This window comes from Salmo trutta, chromosome 34 (assembly GCF_901001165.1).
Source record: "Salmo trutta chromosome 34, fSalTru1.1, whole genome shotgun sequence".
In the NCBI taxonomy this organism is placed as follows: domain Eukaryota; kingdom Metazoa; phylum Chordata; class Actinopteri; order Salmoniformes; family Salmonidae; genus Salmo; species Salmo trutta.
In genome coordinates, this window is record NC_042990.1 from 27,796,165 (window position 1) to 27,813,540 (window position 17,376).

At 44.5% G+C, this 17,376-nt stretch overlaps 1 protein-coding gene across 3 annotated transcripts in view; it reads left to right on the forward strand.

Moving 5' to 3' along the window:
* The window catches only part of adgrb2 (adhesion G protein-coupled receptor B2), a 470,244-nt gene extending 454,524 nt beyond the window's left edge, over window positions 1-15,720 (forward strand). For all 3 annotated transcript variants that reach the window (XM_029732443.1, XM_029732444.1, XM_029732445.1), the window contains 2 exons: window positions 8,488-8,541; window positions 14,430-15,720. In XM_029732443.1, coding sequence (XP_029588303.1) covers window positions 8,488-8,541; window positions 14,430-14,615 — 240 coding nt within the window. In that variant the 3' untranslated portion in view covers window positions 14,616-15,720. The remainder of the gene's footprint in view (window positions 1-8,487; window positions 8,542-14,429) is intronic.
* Window positions 15,721-17,376: the final 1,656 nt, after the last annotated feature.

Consider the following 17,376-nt stretch of genomic DNA (forward strand, 5'->3'; position numbering starts at 1 on the left):
AGTAACACACATACACACAGTCACAGTAACACACATACACACAGTCACACTAACACACATACACACAGTCACATTAACACACAGTCACACAGTCACAGTAACACACATACACACAGTCACAGTAACACACATACACACAGTCACAGTAACACACATACACACAGTCACACTAACACACATACACACAGTCACATTAACACACAGTCACACAGTCACAGTAACACACATACACACAGTCACAGTAACACACATACACGCAGTCACACTAACACACATACACACAGTCACACTAACACACAGTCACACAGTCACAGTAACACACATATGCACAGTCACACTAACACACATACACACAGTCACAGTAACACACATACACACAGTCACAGTAACACACATACACACAGTCACAGTAGCACACAGTCACACTAACACACATACACACAGTCACAGTAACACACATGTTGAGATGTAAAGATGTCCAACAAAAAACTGTATTATAATAATACTGTAGTATTCATACTGCACAAAACAGTCATCGAAACATTTAAAGACACAGTTATGAAAAGCATGCTGAAACACACACAAGGTTACACACACACACACACACACCCACACACACACACACACACACACACACACACACACACACAGGGCGGCAGGTAGCCTAGCGGTTAGAGCGTTGGGCCAGTAATGGAAGCGGTCTCTGGTTTGGATACCTAAGCCAAGAAGGTGAAAAATCTGTCGATTTGCCCTTGAGGAAGGCAGATCACCCTCAATTCTTCCAGGGGCGTCGTCCTACTATGGCTAACCCTGGAAAACACATTGCACTGCACCTGTCTAGTAAAAACTAAAACACTCCTCCCTGACAAAGATAAAGAACAGAGGGCTTGGTGGATATATTATACTTGGATGTATCCATTAGAATACAGTAAGTAGACAGTGCACTTAAGAAGTTAATAATCGCCCTGATAATGGTATTAATGTCAGCCCTTGGACAGGCCAGCATGACTCCAGCATTCATAGCTGTCAACATAACACTTGTAAACCCACCCAGACACTCTGACGCTGACTGTACAGCAATTATGGTGATGCTCTGTGTGTGTGTGTGTGTGTGTGTGTGTGTGTGTGTGTGTGTGTGTGTGTGTGTGTGTGTGTGTGTGTGTGTGTGTGTGTGTGTGTGTGTGTGTGTGTGTGTGTCGATGTGTATGTGTGTGTGTGTGTCGATGTGTATGTGTGTGTGTGTGTGTGTGTGTGTGTGTGTGTGTGTGTGTGTGTGTGTGTGTGTGTGTGTGTGTGTGTGTGTGTGTGTGTGTGTGTGTGTGTGAATAAGCAGGGTATATGAGTGCAGGTGTGTTTGTGTCTTTGTCTCTGTGAAATGTGGGTTTGTGTGGGTGTGTGGGTGTGTGGGGCTTGTGCTTCTATGTGGCAGATTAATGGAGTTTATGAGTGTATAATTTCAACTCCGGTAATGACATACATGTTTTATAATCACTGTATTATCTGCCTGTCTTAGCCTTATGACATCTGGTGACTTTGGTCTCACCCTGTCCTATATCAACGCTCTAATCTCACTCCATATTTCTGCATGAGTATTCTCATTTAGTGGGATACATATAATTACATCACAATTTCCAGTCATAAAGAGAACCAAGTGTGTATACTGTACACTAGAGGACTAAAGTGCCCTTAACCATATTAAAAAACAATGTTAAGTACAGTACATAACCAGAGCCCCATCGAGTGTTGTGAGTGTGTTGAGAGCTTCTCCTCTCCCCGCGGGCAGGGAGGTGGAAGCAAATTAATTGTTTTAAAGTGGAGAGTGGTGATATATTTTTCTAAACTTACTGTAAGTCACTCAGGAAACCAAATTGTCAAGCATGTTCCCCCTTGGAAATAATAATGTGGTTTGAATAAAAGACTAAAAGTAAATAGATGTATTTTTTAAACCTCCTTGAATGAATCCCTTGTCAAAAACAATTACAACAAATTGATTAACAAACCCCCAGTATAACGATCCTTTTGCTTTCAGCCTACCTCAACTACTAACCACGATAACACCCCAATGCCTTTAAACAGCCTTTATCCCCCTATATTGCCAAATGCCCTCATTATCCCCTAACACCTAATCCCTAACCACTGACCCTGAACCGACCCTTCACTAACCACCGAGGCCGGTGTTCACCCTCACAGGTGCCCCCTCCCCCGCCTCCGAGGCAAGCCGAGCGGTCTTTAGCACGCAGAATGTCCCTGGTTTACAAAGAGAGTCAACGTAAGCATGCTAAACAATACTGAAACAGTAGAACCCTTTAACCTCTAACCTTTCAATGACCCCTTTGGTAAAAAATCTGTCCAAGGTGTTAGCCCTCCCCACAGTGACATGACTGTGTTTTAGGTGACTGTATTTTGTTAGGTATTACCCCCTAGTGGTGTGGTGGTGTTGTTGACCAACCAGTATATTTGGAGCCTTTCTACTGTACTTCTGTTGTTGGACCGTATGAATGGTGTTGTTCTGCGTCCCAAATTGCACCCTATTCCCTATAATAGCACACAACTTTTGACCAAGACCCATAGTGCACTTAGAGTATACAGTTGATAGGATGGCATTTGGGACACGTGGGTTCAGATGAACTACTAGCCTCAATGCCTAGCGATGCACTGAGTATAGATCTGGAAGGATTAGATAGGTGTAAACAAGATGGTGGAATCGTACCCTAGCCCAATCGGGAAGATTGAGCAATTGCTATACGACTAATCTCGGTTAAACCCAGAACTGAGGTCTTGGGTAATTGGTCATATGCTCAATTAAGTTGTGGATCCATATGTGTTAAGATGAGAGATAGAATGAGGATGAGAACCAGAAAGAAGAGCTCCACCCTCTCTCTTTGGAAGATACTGAGAAGTTTATGTGCCTTTACTTCGGAATTTCTAAAAATGCTAATACCATCCAAATTGTGATATGTCCAAATAACCAGTGCCAAAAAACCCAAGGACTGGAACTAATGCGTCTTGTTATCGTTGTTATCGCACACATCCTATAGTATCATGACAGAGCTACGGTACCATTTATGTTTACATAGTCTGTCCACAAGAGATGACTCTATGACCTACACTCATCTTGTTATTCAGTTCTAGGTGAAGTGCATGGATGGGGGCTAGTGGTTGATTTTGGACTCGGCATAAATCTGCCATGTTAGAAATGCAGGGTGGGAGAGAACGTCGGCCATTTTGACGTGTGAACCCATCCAGTTGTTGTATCCGTTTCAGTGCCCCCACCTAAATGAAACCTAAATCTATTTAAATGAAAGTGATTAACCCATCCATAATAAACCAATGAAACAATCAAACAGGTTTATTATCCCCCATAATGGTTTTCTCCAGCCAATAAACGAGCAGAGATAAAACCAGGCACTGAAACAGACCCGACACTATGTGTTCTGTATGGACAAGAAAAGCCTGTCATTGGTCAACGGTAAGAGAGCAAATGTGTGTGAGAAGATAATGAATGCAACTGCCAGTAGAGAATTGACCATTTTGGAAAGGTAGGGTCTGCCAATATGCTAGCCACTGAACAGATGAGTGGATACCAGACAAATCACACAAACACACACACACACTGGTATTCTGTTTCCCATCTTCTCCAATCTTGTGGCTGATGACAGCGGTGGGCTTGTGAGTGGTCTCGAGCATTACCAGACATCTACCTGCTCAAATACAATCCATCTCACAATCTCCTCATCTCTCTCTCTCTCTCTCTTCCTCTCCCTCCCCATCTTCCTTCATCTCAGCCTGACCTGTGCTACAGTAATCACTCATATGGACCCATTCCTCTCTCACTACCAGTCTCTCACTATATTGTGCTGTACAGTATGTGTGTTATCTTGTGTGAGCTATCCCTGTGAGTTAGTGTGCTCTGTGTGCTATGGCTGGTTCCATCTGAAAGGCATTTAACTTCTAAGTGATGACGGAGATGCTAGCCGGATAGCTACTCGCTGCGGCAGGGCCCATATGGCTGCAAATGGATGGAGCCCCGTGTTCAATCTATCCTCAGTAATGGAGACACTACAAACGAACCTGGCCGGGGCCCATGGCTAGTGCAGGGTGGGAGAGAGAGAGTGAGGGAGAGAGGGAGGGGGGTGAGAGGGGTAGGCTGTCCACTGAAATATGTATTTCTTTCACTCTCCTAACTCTCTTTCTCCCACCATCTCTCTCTGTTATCCGGGGTTCAAAAGGTGAACAAAGACATTTGCAAGCAGTCCCCAGCCAAGTGGTGACAGATCCACTCTCAGTGTGTAATGAAGTACTGAACTGTGTGTGTGTGTGTGTGTGTGTGTGTGTGTGTGTGTGTGTGTGTGTGTGTGTGTGTGTGTGTGTGTGTGTGTGTGTGTGTGTGTGTGTGTGTGTGTGTGTGTGTGTGTGTGTGTGTGTGTGTGTGTGTGCATACTCAGGCGTATGGTACGACAGTTGAGCTGTTGCATATTTCATCTCTCAAATGAGCTGTGTTTCTTCCTCTCCCTCTTATTTGTTGTTCTCTCTCTCTCCCTCTCTCGCTCTTTCTCTCTCTCTCTCTCTCCCTCTCTATTTCAGAGTTGTGTAGAGCTCAGTGGGGTGGAGAGGAAATAAGTAATAAGTAGTTATCCTGTATTGTGCTTTTATCCATGGTGATGTTTAACGCAGTAACTGTAGCAGAGGTTCTTGAACTCTCTGCAGTGCAGCTGATATGGCATGTGTGCATTCACTTCGATTATCAAAACAAATATCATAGGGTAGGAGAAAACATCACAGACCATTTGATTGGATTCCTTTTTGCTTTGGTTACACTGTTATTCCACAGTTTATCTTATTGTTTGTGACTGTGTTAATGAAATGGTAGGCATAGTATTGCCGTTGCAAAGGGAAATTGTGCCAATCATAGTCACAGTGCTTTAATAAGGGTGACCCAGGTTAAGCTGAGATGTCTAATGTTTAATGACAACAGCTTATTGTTATTGATTCAGTGAGGGCAATGTACTGCACTCCTGAACCATTAGGTCCTTTAAATAAATGTTCTGCCATTGGGCTACAATTTCCACTCTAAAGTATGCTATCTCTCTCTCTCTTTCTCTCTCTCGTTCTCTCTCTCTCTCGTTCTCTCTCTCTCGTTCTCTCTCTTGTTCTCTCTCTCTCTCTCTTATTCTTCTTCTTCCCCTCTCCATCTCATTCTCTCCTCCATTTGTTCCTAGGGCCTGACATTTCTCTTCTTTCTCTCTCCCTCTCAGTATTCCCCTCATTTACTCATTTGTTTCCCTCTAAACTCAGCCCTCAGTGGCGCAATTGAGGCATTAATAGAATAATTAATTCCTCTCATTAGCCTGTTTTTAATTATTTCCATGCCTCCTTCCTCTGCGCCCAGTATAAACTCATCATCTGTTTTCATCAAATTGCCCATAAAATCCAAGTGTTGGCACGGTGTATCGTAGCCTAGCGTGCTAGCACTCCCTGGCTCTCTCAGTGGGGCCTAATGAGGAGACAGTTAGCCCAGACAGAACGAACCTAACACTAGCTCCAATGCGCACTGAGGGGCACTATGCTAATGCAGCTCATTTAGTGTCCTTGGACCAATTAAGAGGTGAGGTGAAAAAGGCCAAGTCGCTTGCTGGAACTGTTTATGGAGAGGGACTAGAACATGACCCTGAATAGGACTGCAGCGGCCATGCTGTAGCCGACTACAATGTGTGTCTGATTTCTCATTTGACAGAAATGTGTACCCCTTAATAGATTGTATTTGTTCCGCATTCACTGGTCCCTTTGAAGACCCCTATTACTACAATACAAAGCTTGTTTTATTCCCCTCGATGGTTAGTTGTACTCAAGTGATTGTTTCTGAGCTTGTGTAGTAGGGCCCTTGGTACATTGGTTGTGGTAATGGTAAGATATCTCTAAAAGAGTTCATCTAAAGTTTCAAAATGAGGGAAGCTCATGCTTTGTATCCCTGCAGGCATGTGGGATTTGTAATGAGATTTGAAAAGAGAGAGAGCGGGAATATACAGGCCATGGAGAGAGGAAGCGGTCAAAACAGAGAGAGACAGAGAGAGAGTGAGGGAAAGAGACAGAGTTAACCGGTGAGAGAGAGAGAGAGAGAGAGAGAGAGAGAGAGAGAGATATATTGTAACTTGAGTGTCCACCTGAGCCCTTTTTGGTTTAGAGACCCAAAGCCCACTGTTGCCTCATCAGAACCCAGAACAATTCTACTTCCTGTATTATTACCTGACCCTCTGGTACCCACTCATCTCTGGCCCGGGCTTGGCCTCGCTTGCTGTCCATTGGTCATTCTGTTTACAGTATCTAATCATTTAAATGTCTTATAATTCGTACATGTGTGTATTTATTTAATTTACATTTTATTTTGATGCCTGTAAGTCTGTAACTGTCTGTCTGTCTGTCTGTCTGTCTGTCTGTCTGTCTGTCTGTCTGTCTGTCTGTCTGTCTGTCTGTCTGTCTGTCTGTCTGTCTGTCTGTCTGTCTGTCTGTCTGTCTGTCTGTCTGTCTGTCTGTCTGTCTGTAACTGTCTGTTACTGGATGGTACATTGTTATTTCATTGCCTCTTTTTGTTTGTTTTTGTTTGTATGTTGTCTGGGTTGGGCTTGGTCATGCTTGGTGCTACATGTTTCTCTGTCTTAGTTTGACTGTAGCCAGGCAGCAAGCAGAACCGAGGGCAGCCAACACAAGAAAGGTAAAATAAAACCGCCTACATCCTCCAACCCCCAAAATCAACTCTTCTCCCCCCTTCATGCCCCTATAGTCCGTGTCCCTACCAGGGGTATATTTGCTGGTCTGTCTGTGTGTGTTCTCTCCACTCCATGCCATAGTACATTTCTCTATAGACAAATAGATAGATGATTCTAAAGCTCTAAAGCTCTAGTGTGTAGTGTGTAGTGTGTGTAGGACTGTGTATCTTTTTCTGCACTGATTCCTCTGTCTCTTTTCCACCTGAACATATGTACTGGTGTAATGCTTGTAGTGAGGTCTCTGACCGCTTCCTTTGTATATTTTCTTCTCTTTGTGAACTTTGACGTGTGATGTCGCTGTGGTGTCACTTCCTGCTTGGATGACGGTGGTGGTGGTGGGGATGCTGTCGGTTTCCCTGACGTCGTTTTCCTCTCTTCCTCACTTGTTTCTTCGTGTTAGATCAGTTGGGTATAGAGGCAGGATCCCAGAAAGAGATAGAGCTGAGGACAAGAGAGAGATAGTGAGAGAGAGATAGTGAGAGAGAGATAGTGAGAGAGAGATAGGGGAGTATGGATTAAAAGCGGGAAGAACAGAGGCATTCAGGAAATACCCCGTGAGAAAGAGTGAGGGATGATAGAACAAGAGGAAGAGGAGAAGACAAATGATAGAGAATGAACAGAGAACGAGGGAGAGGGCGAAGGGCAGTGATAAAGAGGGAGAAGAGGAGAAGGTCTGTGTGTTTAAGGTCTGAGGTGAAACACAGAAAATCAGCACCACCAAGCTTTCCACCACTTCACCAGCTCGGTCGCCAGGTTGAGGGTCTGGATGTATGGAGGGTTGCCAGATTGGAGCACAGTGTGGAGAGGATGGGGATGCAGAAGTTGCACAGATCTAGGATAATCTTACCCTCCTAAAATCATAAGCTTAACCATTAGGGAGGAAATATAAAACTGACCTTAGATCAGTGTCCAGGGGCAACTTCATTCCTCTCTGATGCAGTGCATGTCATCCCTCTCCTCCCCTTGACCATTCTGTTTCTCTCCATTGCCAGTGACCAGGACTGTCCTGACCTTCATTCTCATGGTTAGATTAGGATAGCTACAGCCTTTACGTATTTACAACTGTTTGTCTGTTTCCTGCAGTGTGTGTCTGTGGCGTTTCACTGTGCAGTGTGTGTCTGTGGCGTTTCACTGTGCAGTGTGTGTCTGTGGCGTTTCACTGTGCAGTGTGTGTCTGTGGCGTTTCACTGTGCAGTGTGTGTCTGTGGCGTTTCACTGTGCAGTGTGTGTCTGTGGAGTTTCACTGTGCAGTGTGTGTCCGTGGAGTTTCACTGTGCAGTGTGTGTCTGTGGCGTTTCACTGTGCAGTGTGTGTCTGTGGCGTTTCACTGTGCAGTGTGTGTCTGTGGAGTTTCACTGTGCAGTGTGTGTCTGTGGCGTTTCACTGTGCAGTGTGTGTCTGTGGCGTTTCACTGTGCAGTGTGTGTCTGTGGCGTTTCACTGTGCAGTGTGTGAGTGGGGGTGTTTCTCTTTTTGTGTAATGTGCCACAAGAGAACGGGAGAGGAGGAGTATGAAAAGGAGAGGAAAAGGGGGAATATGTCAAGTGGAAGGGCACAACACACCGCTTGCCCGTGGAGGTGGAAGAACAATATTGTTGTTGTTGTTTCAGGGCAGAGCTGTCAGTGACTGTGATTCCCCCCTCTTCTCACTCTCTCTCTCTCTCTCTCTTTTTCTCTCTCCTCCTTCCTCCTCTTTTTCTCCCCCTCCCATCTTATCGCAACAGAGGGAAAAGCGATGGAGCATTTCGTCTGCCGGAGGTGAAAAGAACTCTTCGAGTGTAAGTAGAAGAGAAGTGGCAGGCAGAGGAAAGAGGGATGGGGAGAGGAGAGGAGAGAGAGAGAGGTGGACTGAGGGAGGCAGAGAGAGAGGTAGATGGAGAGAGAGGAGAGGAGAGAGAGGTGGACTGAGGGAGGCAGAGAGAGAGGTAGATGGAGAGAGAGGAGAGGAGAGAGATGTGGACTGAGGGAGGCAGAGAGAGAGGTAGATGGAGGGAGAGGAGAGGAGAGAGAGGTGGACTGAGGGAGGCAGAGAGAGAGGTAGATGGAGAGAGAGGAGAGGAGAGAGAGGTGGACTGAGGGAGGCAGAGAGAGAGGTAGATGGAGAGAGAGGAGAGGAGAGAGATGTGGACTGAGGGAGGCAGAGAGAGAGGTAGATGGAGGGAGAGGAGAGGAGAGAGATGTGGACTGAGGGAGGCAGAGAGAGAGGTAGATGGAGGGAGAGGGAAGGAGCGAGAGGTGGACTGAGGGAGGCAGAGAGAGAGGTAGATGGAGGGAGAGGAGAGGAGAGAGAGGTGGACTGAGGGAGGCAGAGAGAGAGGTAGATGGAGGGAGAGGGAAGGAGCGAGAGGTGGACTGAGGGAGGCAGAGAGAGAGGTAGATGGAGGGAGAGGGAAGGAGCGAGAGGTGGACTGAGGGAGGCAGAGAGAGAGGTAGATGGAGGGAGAGGAGAGGACAGAGATGTGGACTGAGGGAGGCAGAGAGAGAGGTAGATGGAGGGAGAGGGAAGGAGCGAGAAGTGGACTGAGGGAGGCAGAGAGAGAGGTAGATGGAGGGAGAGGAGAGGAGAGAGAGATGGACTGAGGGAGGCAGAGAGAGAGGTAGATGGAGGGAGAGGGATGGGGAGAGGTGGACTGAGGGAGGCAGAGAGAGAGGTAGATGGAGGGAGAGGGAAGGAGCGAGAGGTGGACTGAGGGAGGCAGAGAGAGAGGTAGATGGAGAGAGAGGAGAGGAGAGAGATGTGGACTGAGGGAGGCAGAGAGAGAGGTAGATGGAGGGAGAGGGAAGGAGCGAGAAGTGGACTGAGGGAGGCAGAGAGAGAGGTAGATGGAGGGAGAGGAGAGGAGAGAGAGATGGACTGAGGGAGGCAGAGAGAGAGGTAGATGGAGGGAGAGGGAAGGAGCGAGAGGTGGACTGAGGGAGGCAGAGAGAGAGGTAGATGGAGAGAGAGGAGAGGAGAGAGATGTGGACTGAGGGAGGCAGAGAGAGAGGTAGATGGAGAGAGAGGAGAGGAGAGAGATGTGGACTGAGGGAGGCAGAGAGAGAGGTAGATGGAGGGAGAGGAGAGGAGAGAGAAGTGGACTGAGGGAGGCAGAGAGAGAGGTAGATGGAGGGAGAGGAGAGGAGAGAGAGGTGGACTGAGGGAGGCAGAGAGAGAGGTAGATGGAGGGAGAGGAGAGGAGAGAGAGGTGGACTGAGGGAGGCAGAGAGAGAGGTAGATGGAGGGAGAGGAGAGGAGAGAGAGGTGGACTGAGGGAGGCAGAGAGAGAGGTAGATGGAGGGAGAGGAGAGGAGAGAGAGGTGGACTGAGGGAGGCAGAGAGAGAGGTAGATGGAGGGAGAGGAGAGGAGAGAGAGGTGGACTGAGGGAGGCAGAGAGAGAGGTAGGTGGAGGGAGAGGAGAGGAGAGAGAGGTGGACTGAGGGAGGCAGAGAGAGAGGTAGGTGGAGGGAGAGGAGAGGAGAGAGAGGTGGACTGAGGGAGGCAGAGAGAGAGGCAGATGAGAGGAGAGAAGCACAACTGAGTTAGCGTATCCCAGGGATAAAGTTATGCTTGACAGCAGCATTACCCACATTTCTGCATTACAAAATGTTGCTTCGCTGGCGTTTAGCATTCAAATTCCCTCCCAGATTATGCTTTTTGCATTCATTCTGCCAACTGTCAGCCCGAGACAACGCAGGGAGAATTATATTCAGGCTCATATCGCCTCCTGGTGGTCAGTGTAGTCACAACAGGCTGTGTGGACCACTGAGGAAAAACACACTGCGTGTGTGTGTGTGTGTGTGTGTGTGTGTGTGTGTGTGTGTGTGTGTGTGTGTGTGTGTGTGTGTGTGTGTGTGTGTGTGTGTGTGTGTGTGGTTGTGTAAGGTTGTGTATGTGTTTCCTGTGACACAGAGAGACAGATGTAGTTAGTATTTTAGTGAGAGTGGTAGATGGGAAAGACAAAATGGAGATAGCGAGAGGAGAAGGAACTGGACAGAGAGATAGGGGACAGCGGGAGCGTGTTAACGAACAGCATGACTCTCTGCTTATATTAGCCAATAATATTCACTCTCCAAAATCCAAACACACTCACACACACACACACACACACACACACACACACACACACACACACACACACACACACACACACACACACACACACACACACACACACACACACACAGCAAGGGCACACGGGGTGTGACAGTGCCATCGATTTTGTCTGAATTTACTCAAATACGCACCCAGATATACACACATCACATTTTCATCAGAGGGGGTAGTAGGAAGTGCCTGCCAGTGAATCCATTTAGAGGTGGGAGGTGCTTTTCAAAATGGACACCTCAGGTGGTTGTTGGCAGTGAAATAACAACATATTACATCAGAGATGGTATAGAAGCAAGACTATCCCTTGTGATATGGGTTGAACACTGTGGTGGTGGGATCCAGAATGAGCCAACATTACAGTCGTTGGTTAAAGCCATCCAAGCGACTCGATGAGGAAATCACCTAGAGGGTGTTATCTTCCTTCCCTCTAATATCTATGCTACAGAGTTCTGTGTGATTTAAGTAATAAGCATCACTTCCAAATGGTTCACCCCAGGATTCTCTGACTCTCGTCCAACATAGCTACTGGCTTTCTGAGTGTGCACGGTTTTGATTCAGCCCTGCAGCAACACACCTGATTCAGCTAGTTATGGCCCAGAGGTTAAACCATAATTAGTTGAATATTCAAATCAGATGTGTCACTGCAGGGCTTGAACGAAGGCCTGAACACCTAGCAGCTTTTCCAGAGAGTTATTCCAGGTAAACCCATTAGGCCATTTTTGCACACATAGAAATGGAATCATTGTAGATTATAGAAGATAATATATATATAATATATATATGTATATAATATTTCTATGGTTTCACCCAGCATGAAACCCAGCATTATAGCATGAAATGCTTCATTCTGTTCATGGCAATTCCAAGCTTAACATTAATAACGGCCAGTCACTGTCCTCACATAACGCTATGTCTCATGGCTACAACCCTTGTGTCTGTTAAATTGTTATCTGTGCACGATAAAGATCCCTGATTTCAATGATGGACCTTTTCTGATGCATAATGTTCTTCCGCTTTAGTCTTAGTTAATCGCATAACATGAATTTCAACATGTATTTTACATACAGTTGAAGTCGGAAGATTACATACACTTAGGTTGGAGTCATTAAAACTTGTTTTTCAACCACTCCACAAATTTCTTGTTAACAAACTATAGTTTTGGCAAGTCTACTTTGTGCATGACAAATTGTTTACAGACAGATTATTTCACTGTGTCACAATTCCAGTTGGTCAGTAGTTTACATACACTAAGTTGACCGTGCTTTTAAACAGCTTGGAAAATTCCAGAAAATGATGTAATGGCTTTAGAAGCATCTGATAGGCTAATTTACATCATTTGAGTCAATTGGATGTGTACCTGTGGATGTATTTCAAGGCCTACTTTCAAACTCAGTGCCCCTTTGCTTGACATCATGGGAAATCAGCCAAGACCTCAGAAAAAAAGTTGTAGACTACAAGTCTAGTTCATCTTTGGGAGCAATTTCCAAACGCCTGAAGGTACCATTTTCATCTGTACAAACAATAGTACACAAGTAAAAACACCATGGGACCGTGCAGCTGTCATACCGCTCAGGAAGGAGATGCGTTCTGTCTCCTAGAGATGAACCCACTTTGGTGAGAAAAGTGAAAATCAATCCCAGAACAACAGCAAAGGACATTGTGAAGATGCTGGAGGAAACAGGTACAAAAGAGTCTATATCCACAGTAAATCGAGTCCTATATCGACATAATCTGAAAGGCCGCTCAGCAAGGAAGAAGCCACTGTTCCAAAACCGCCATAAAAAAAGTATGTTATGTTTAGAGGAAAAACGGGGAGGCATGCAAGAACACCATCCCAACGTGAAGCACGGGGGTAGCAGCATCATGTTGTGCTTTGCTGCAGGAGGGGCTGGTGCACTTCACAAAATAGATGGCTTCATGAGGAGGGAAAATTGTGTGGATATATTGAAGCAACATCTCAAGACATCAGTCAGGAAGTTAAAGCTTGGTCGCAAATGGGTCTTCCAAAGTTGTGGCAAAATGGCTTAATAAGAACAACAAGTCAAGGTATTGGAGTGGCCATCACAAAGCTCTGACCTCAATCCCATAGGAAATTTGTGGGCAGAACTGAAAAAGCGTTTGCGAGCAAGGAGGCCTACAAACCTGACTCAGTTACACCTTAAAGGCAATGCTATCAAATACTAATTGAGTGAATGTAAACTTCTGATCCACTGGGAATGTGATGAGATGAAAGAAATAAAAGCTGAAATAAATCATTCTCTCTACTATTATTCTGACATTTCACATTCTTAAAATAAAGTGGTGATCCTAACTGACCTAAGACAGGCAATTCTTACTAGGATTAAATATCAGAAATTGTGAAAAACTGAGTTTAAATGTATTTGGCTGAGGTGTATGTAAACTTCCGACTTCAACTGTACATGGAAGGCCCACTGGCAGACAGTATGCAGCGATCACAGAGCCTGCAGGATGAGTCCAGTGAGAGCCAGGACAGATGAATCCACCTGGGAGATGGAGATGTTAGTCAGGGAGACAGCAGGTAGCTTTGACCTAATAAAAAAATAAGATCGAGATCATGATGCTAATGGTGAACTTATGCTAGCACAGTATCTGTATTCAGTTTGTGAGATGTTAGCATTTATGTGGTGTAGTCAGGTGAATTTTCTTTAGTAAGGTTTATTATCTACGTTGATTAATTTACATGAGCTGGTTTTATACCAGTATGCAACATGCCTTTCAATTCAGAAGTTGCCATACCTAGCAACACAAATGAGGTGTTTTGCTATGATAAACCATCAACATGTCTCTGAAGAATCAATGTATCAATGTTTCTATGAAGAATCAATGTTTCTCTGAAGAATCAATGTGTCAATGTTTCTTTAAAGAATCAATGTGTCAATGTTTCTCTGAAGAATCAAGGTGTCAATGCTTCTCTGAAGAATCAATGTGTCAATGTTTCTTTAAAGAATCAATGTGTCAATGTTTCTCTGAAGAATCAATGTTTCAATGTTTCTCTGAAGAATCAACGTGTCAATGTTTCTCTGAAGAATCAATGTGTCAATGTTTCTCTGAAGAATCAATGTGTCAATGTTTCTCTGAAGAGTCAATGTTTCTCTGAAGAATCAATGTGTCAATGTTTCTCTGAAGAGTCAATGTTTCTATGAAGAATCAACAGACACAAACACATACATAATAACACACAATATGAAGGTCTGAAGGGTTGGTTTAGGATTTGATTATTCTGAAGTATCCCCATGAGTTTATAAACAGCTAGTCTCATGGGTAGATTTAACCTGGGGGCACATAGGATCAGCTTTACCATAAAAACTGACCTTAGATAATTGGCAAGGGGCAACAGATCTAGGATCAGCTTAACCTCTACAGATCCTAACCTTAACCATAAGGGGTGCAAATCTCAAAACTGACCTTAGATCAGCTAGCCAGGTGAAGCTTCACCCTGCTCCATTGTTAAATAATAATGAAAAATAAGAATTTATGGTATTTAATTACGTACGCAAAAAAATAATAATCGGACATTCCATGTCTCCTGTGTGTGTTTGACATTTGACCCTGTGCAGGACAAGTCGACCCCGACCCAAGACGACCAGCACTCCTGGGACAGCTTCAAGACCATGACCCCTGAGCTGTCCATTGTGCCGGGGGAGCAGAAGGACAGAATGGAGCTGCACAACAAGACCACCTGGGACTCCTCGTCTGCCAACACACCTGACACGTCCGAGGGGGACTTCCAGACTGAAGTGTGATGAGGCAGAGAAAACACACACACACACACACACACACACACACACACACACACACACACACACACACACACACACACACACACACACACACACACACACACACACACACACAGGTTCAAGCATAGACAAACAGGTAGCCACATGTACATACATAGACAGACACACCGCACTCCTCCAAACCGCTCTTCACATCCTAAAATCTGCTCTCTAAAGGATGATATAATTTGTTTACTGCTACAGTGGACAAGGACAAAGCAAAGACAACTGTTCTCTTCTATATTTTCAAACAGACTTTAAATGAGAGAACAGGGGCTTGAAAGAGACTGGGACTGAGAAATTTTTAAATGGACAAAAAAACTAAAAAACTTTCTGAAAAATGTCTTGGTTTTATTCACTGGAAAAAAGGATTCTCTTTCACCTGTTTGATGATTTGAAAAAAAAATGAATATTTCTGCACCGTTCTGTTCTTTTTATAGAGAAGAAATCTCACTGATGTTTGGCACACTGTTAAACCCCTTAGGCTCCCTCTCTTCATTTCTCTCCTTCTTTCCCTTCTAATGGATGACGCAAGCACTCGTTTTTTCTTCTCTTTTTTTGGAGGGGTTGGGGAGGGGCAAGTAGGGAGGTATAGAACGGATCATTGACATGTGACATCCTCTGCTGTTGCTAAGTTTCACACTCTTCTCTCGTCATCCTTTTTCAATGTCGTGTTTTTTCCTTTTTGTATTGTTATGATTTTAGTTATGCTGTCCTTTCTCTTTGGTTCAATTTTTTTTAGCAACAAAAACAATTTGTGACAAAAAAACCTTCAACTGAGTTTCCGTTGTTGTCTCATTGTCTATCTCTTATATGAAAGTCCTCTTTTATTTTAAGCTTCCGTTCGTGCTTGTGCTGCCTTTTCCATGCGGAATTTTAAAGAGTGATTTATAACACATCTGTGATACGTGAGCTTGCTTTCTGAGGCAACATGTTCTCAACGGTACACCTGTGGGAATTGAGCGAAGGGTATCATCAAGATTCACGCACATTTCCATCGCTCTTTTTCCAGTTCAGTAAAAAAAGTATTTCAAAGTCTCGAAACATTTGAATCAATTACAGACATAACCAACCAAAGCTGTCTTTCTGTCAGGAGAGTGTAGCCTATCTGAAAGTGTTGCTGTAGTATTTCCCTTCCCTCCATATGGATCCCAGGTCTTGTTATAAGTGTATTTCAATTCTTCTAACTCCCACTGCTTTAGGTGCTGTATCGATCACTGTGCCATGCATCTGCTCTCATCCCCTCAAGAAAACAGGGAAATAAAGTAATCTATAGTTTCAGATGCAAGGACCTGAGGTGCTTTTGCTACTCAGCTTGTCCGTAGTTGTCTTTGTTGTGAATGAAAGAGAGGAAGCAAAACAAGGAATAGGTGGATAGTTAGGATAGCAACTCAACCCAAACGTTCCACTTTGGTCAGAAACGCCGACAGGGCTTTTTATGGAAAATGTAGACGGGTATGAAATCAAAGTATATCCCCAAACATGTTCATTGTATCTCTCTCTCTCTCTCTCTCTCTCTCTCTCTCTCTCTCTCTCTTCTCTCTCTCTCTCTCTCTCTCTCTCTCTCTCTCTCTCTCTCTCTCTCTCTCTCTCTCTCTCTCTCTCTCTCTCTCTCTCTCTCTCTCTCTCTCTTTCTCTGTCTCTCTTCTATTCTTCTCTCTCTGTTTATCTCTCTCACTCGCAGTCTGTCTCACTGTTTCTCTCACTCTCGCATTCCTCACTCCACCATGGATCATGAAATCTTCATGTAACGGTGTAGTCCTTTCTATCAGCTCTCACTCAAACACAACTCGAGGAGAGAGAGAGAGAGAGATTAAAATGAAACGGAGGAGAGAACAGAGTAAAAGATGCGAGGGAGACAAAGGAAGAGATAGAGATGATACAGGGAGTAAAATGGGATAGAGGTTTCCTATTTAGTGCACAAAATATGGCACTGGTCAAAAGCAGTGCACTAAATAGGTAATAGAGTGCCATTTGTGACGCAGACAAATCACTTTTGAGTTGACTATATAAAGTTAACTTTGGTTTCAAAATTGGAAACATCAGACACAAAAAAACACCCACACCTGACTATGTTTTAATACTACACTATTAGAAAAAAGGTGCTATCTAGAACCTTAAAGGGTTCTTCGGCTGTCCCCATAGGAGGACCATTGAAAATCCATTTTTGGTTTCAGGTAGAATCATTGTGGGTTCCATGTAGAACTCTTTCTACAGAGGGTCTACATGGATTCCAAAAGAGTTCTACCTGGAACCAAAAAAAGAGTTCTCCTGTGGGGACAGATGAATAACCTTTTAGGGACCCTTTTTTCGAAGAGTAAATAGCACCCTTCCACTAATTCACTATATTCTTGACTCTCCACTCCCTTCACTAAGTACTGAGAGTTGGTTGGAGAGATGAGGTGTTTTAAAGGTATACCTCCTGCAGGGCACATCTCCAGGGTTAGTCCTTACACACTCCTTAGCAGATTTGCAATACCTCCCAATTAGACTAGGGCTGTGGACAGAAGGATGAGAAAGAGAGAGAGAGTGCGATATTAAATACAGTCTCACTGGTCTCTAGTATATGAGAGAAAGAGAGAGAGGAGGGATAAAAAAGAGAACAAGCGAGATTGACAGAACAGAATACAATGAGAGAAAAGAGAATGATATAAAATCAGTGAGAGAAAGAGTTATAGAGTGAGAGTAAGGGAGAGCTAAATAGGTAGAGAGAGAGAACTAGAGA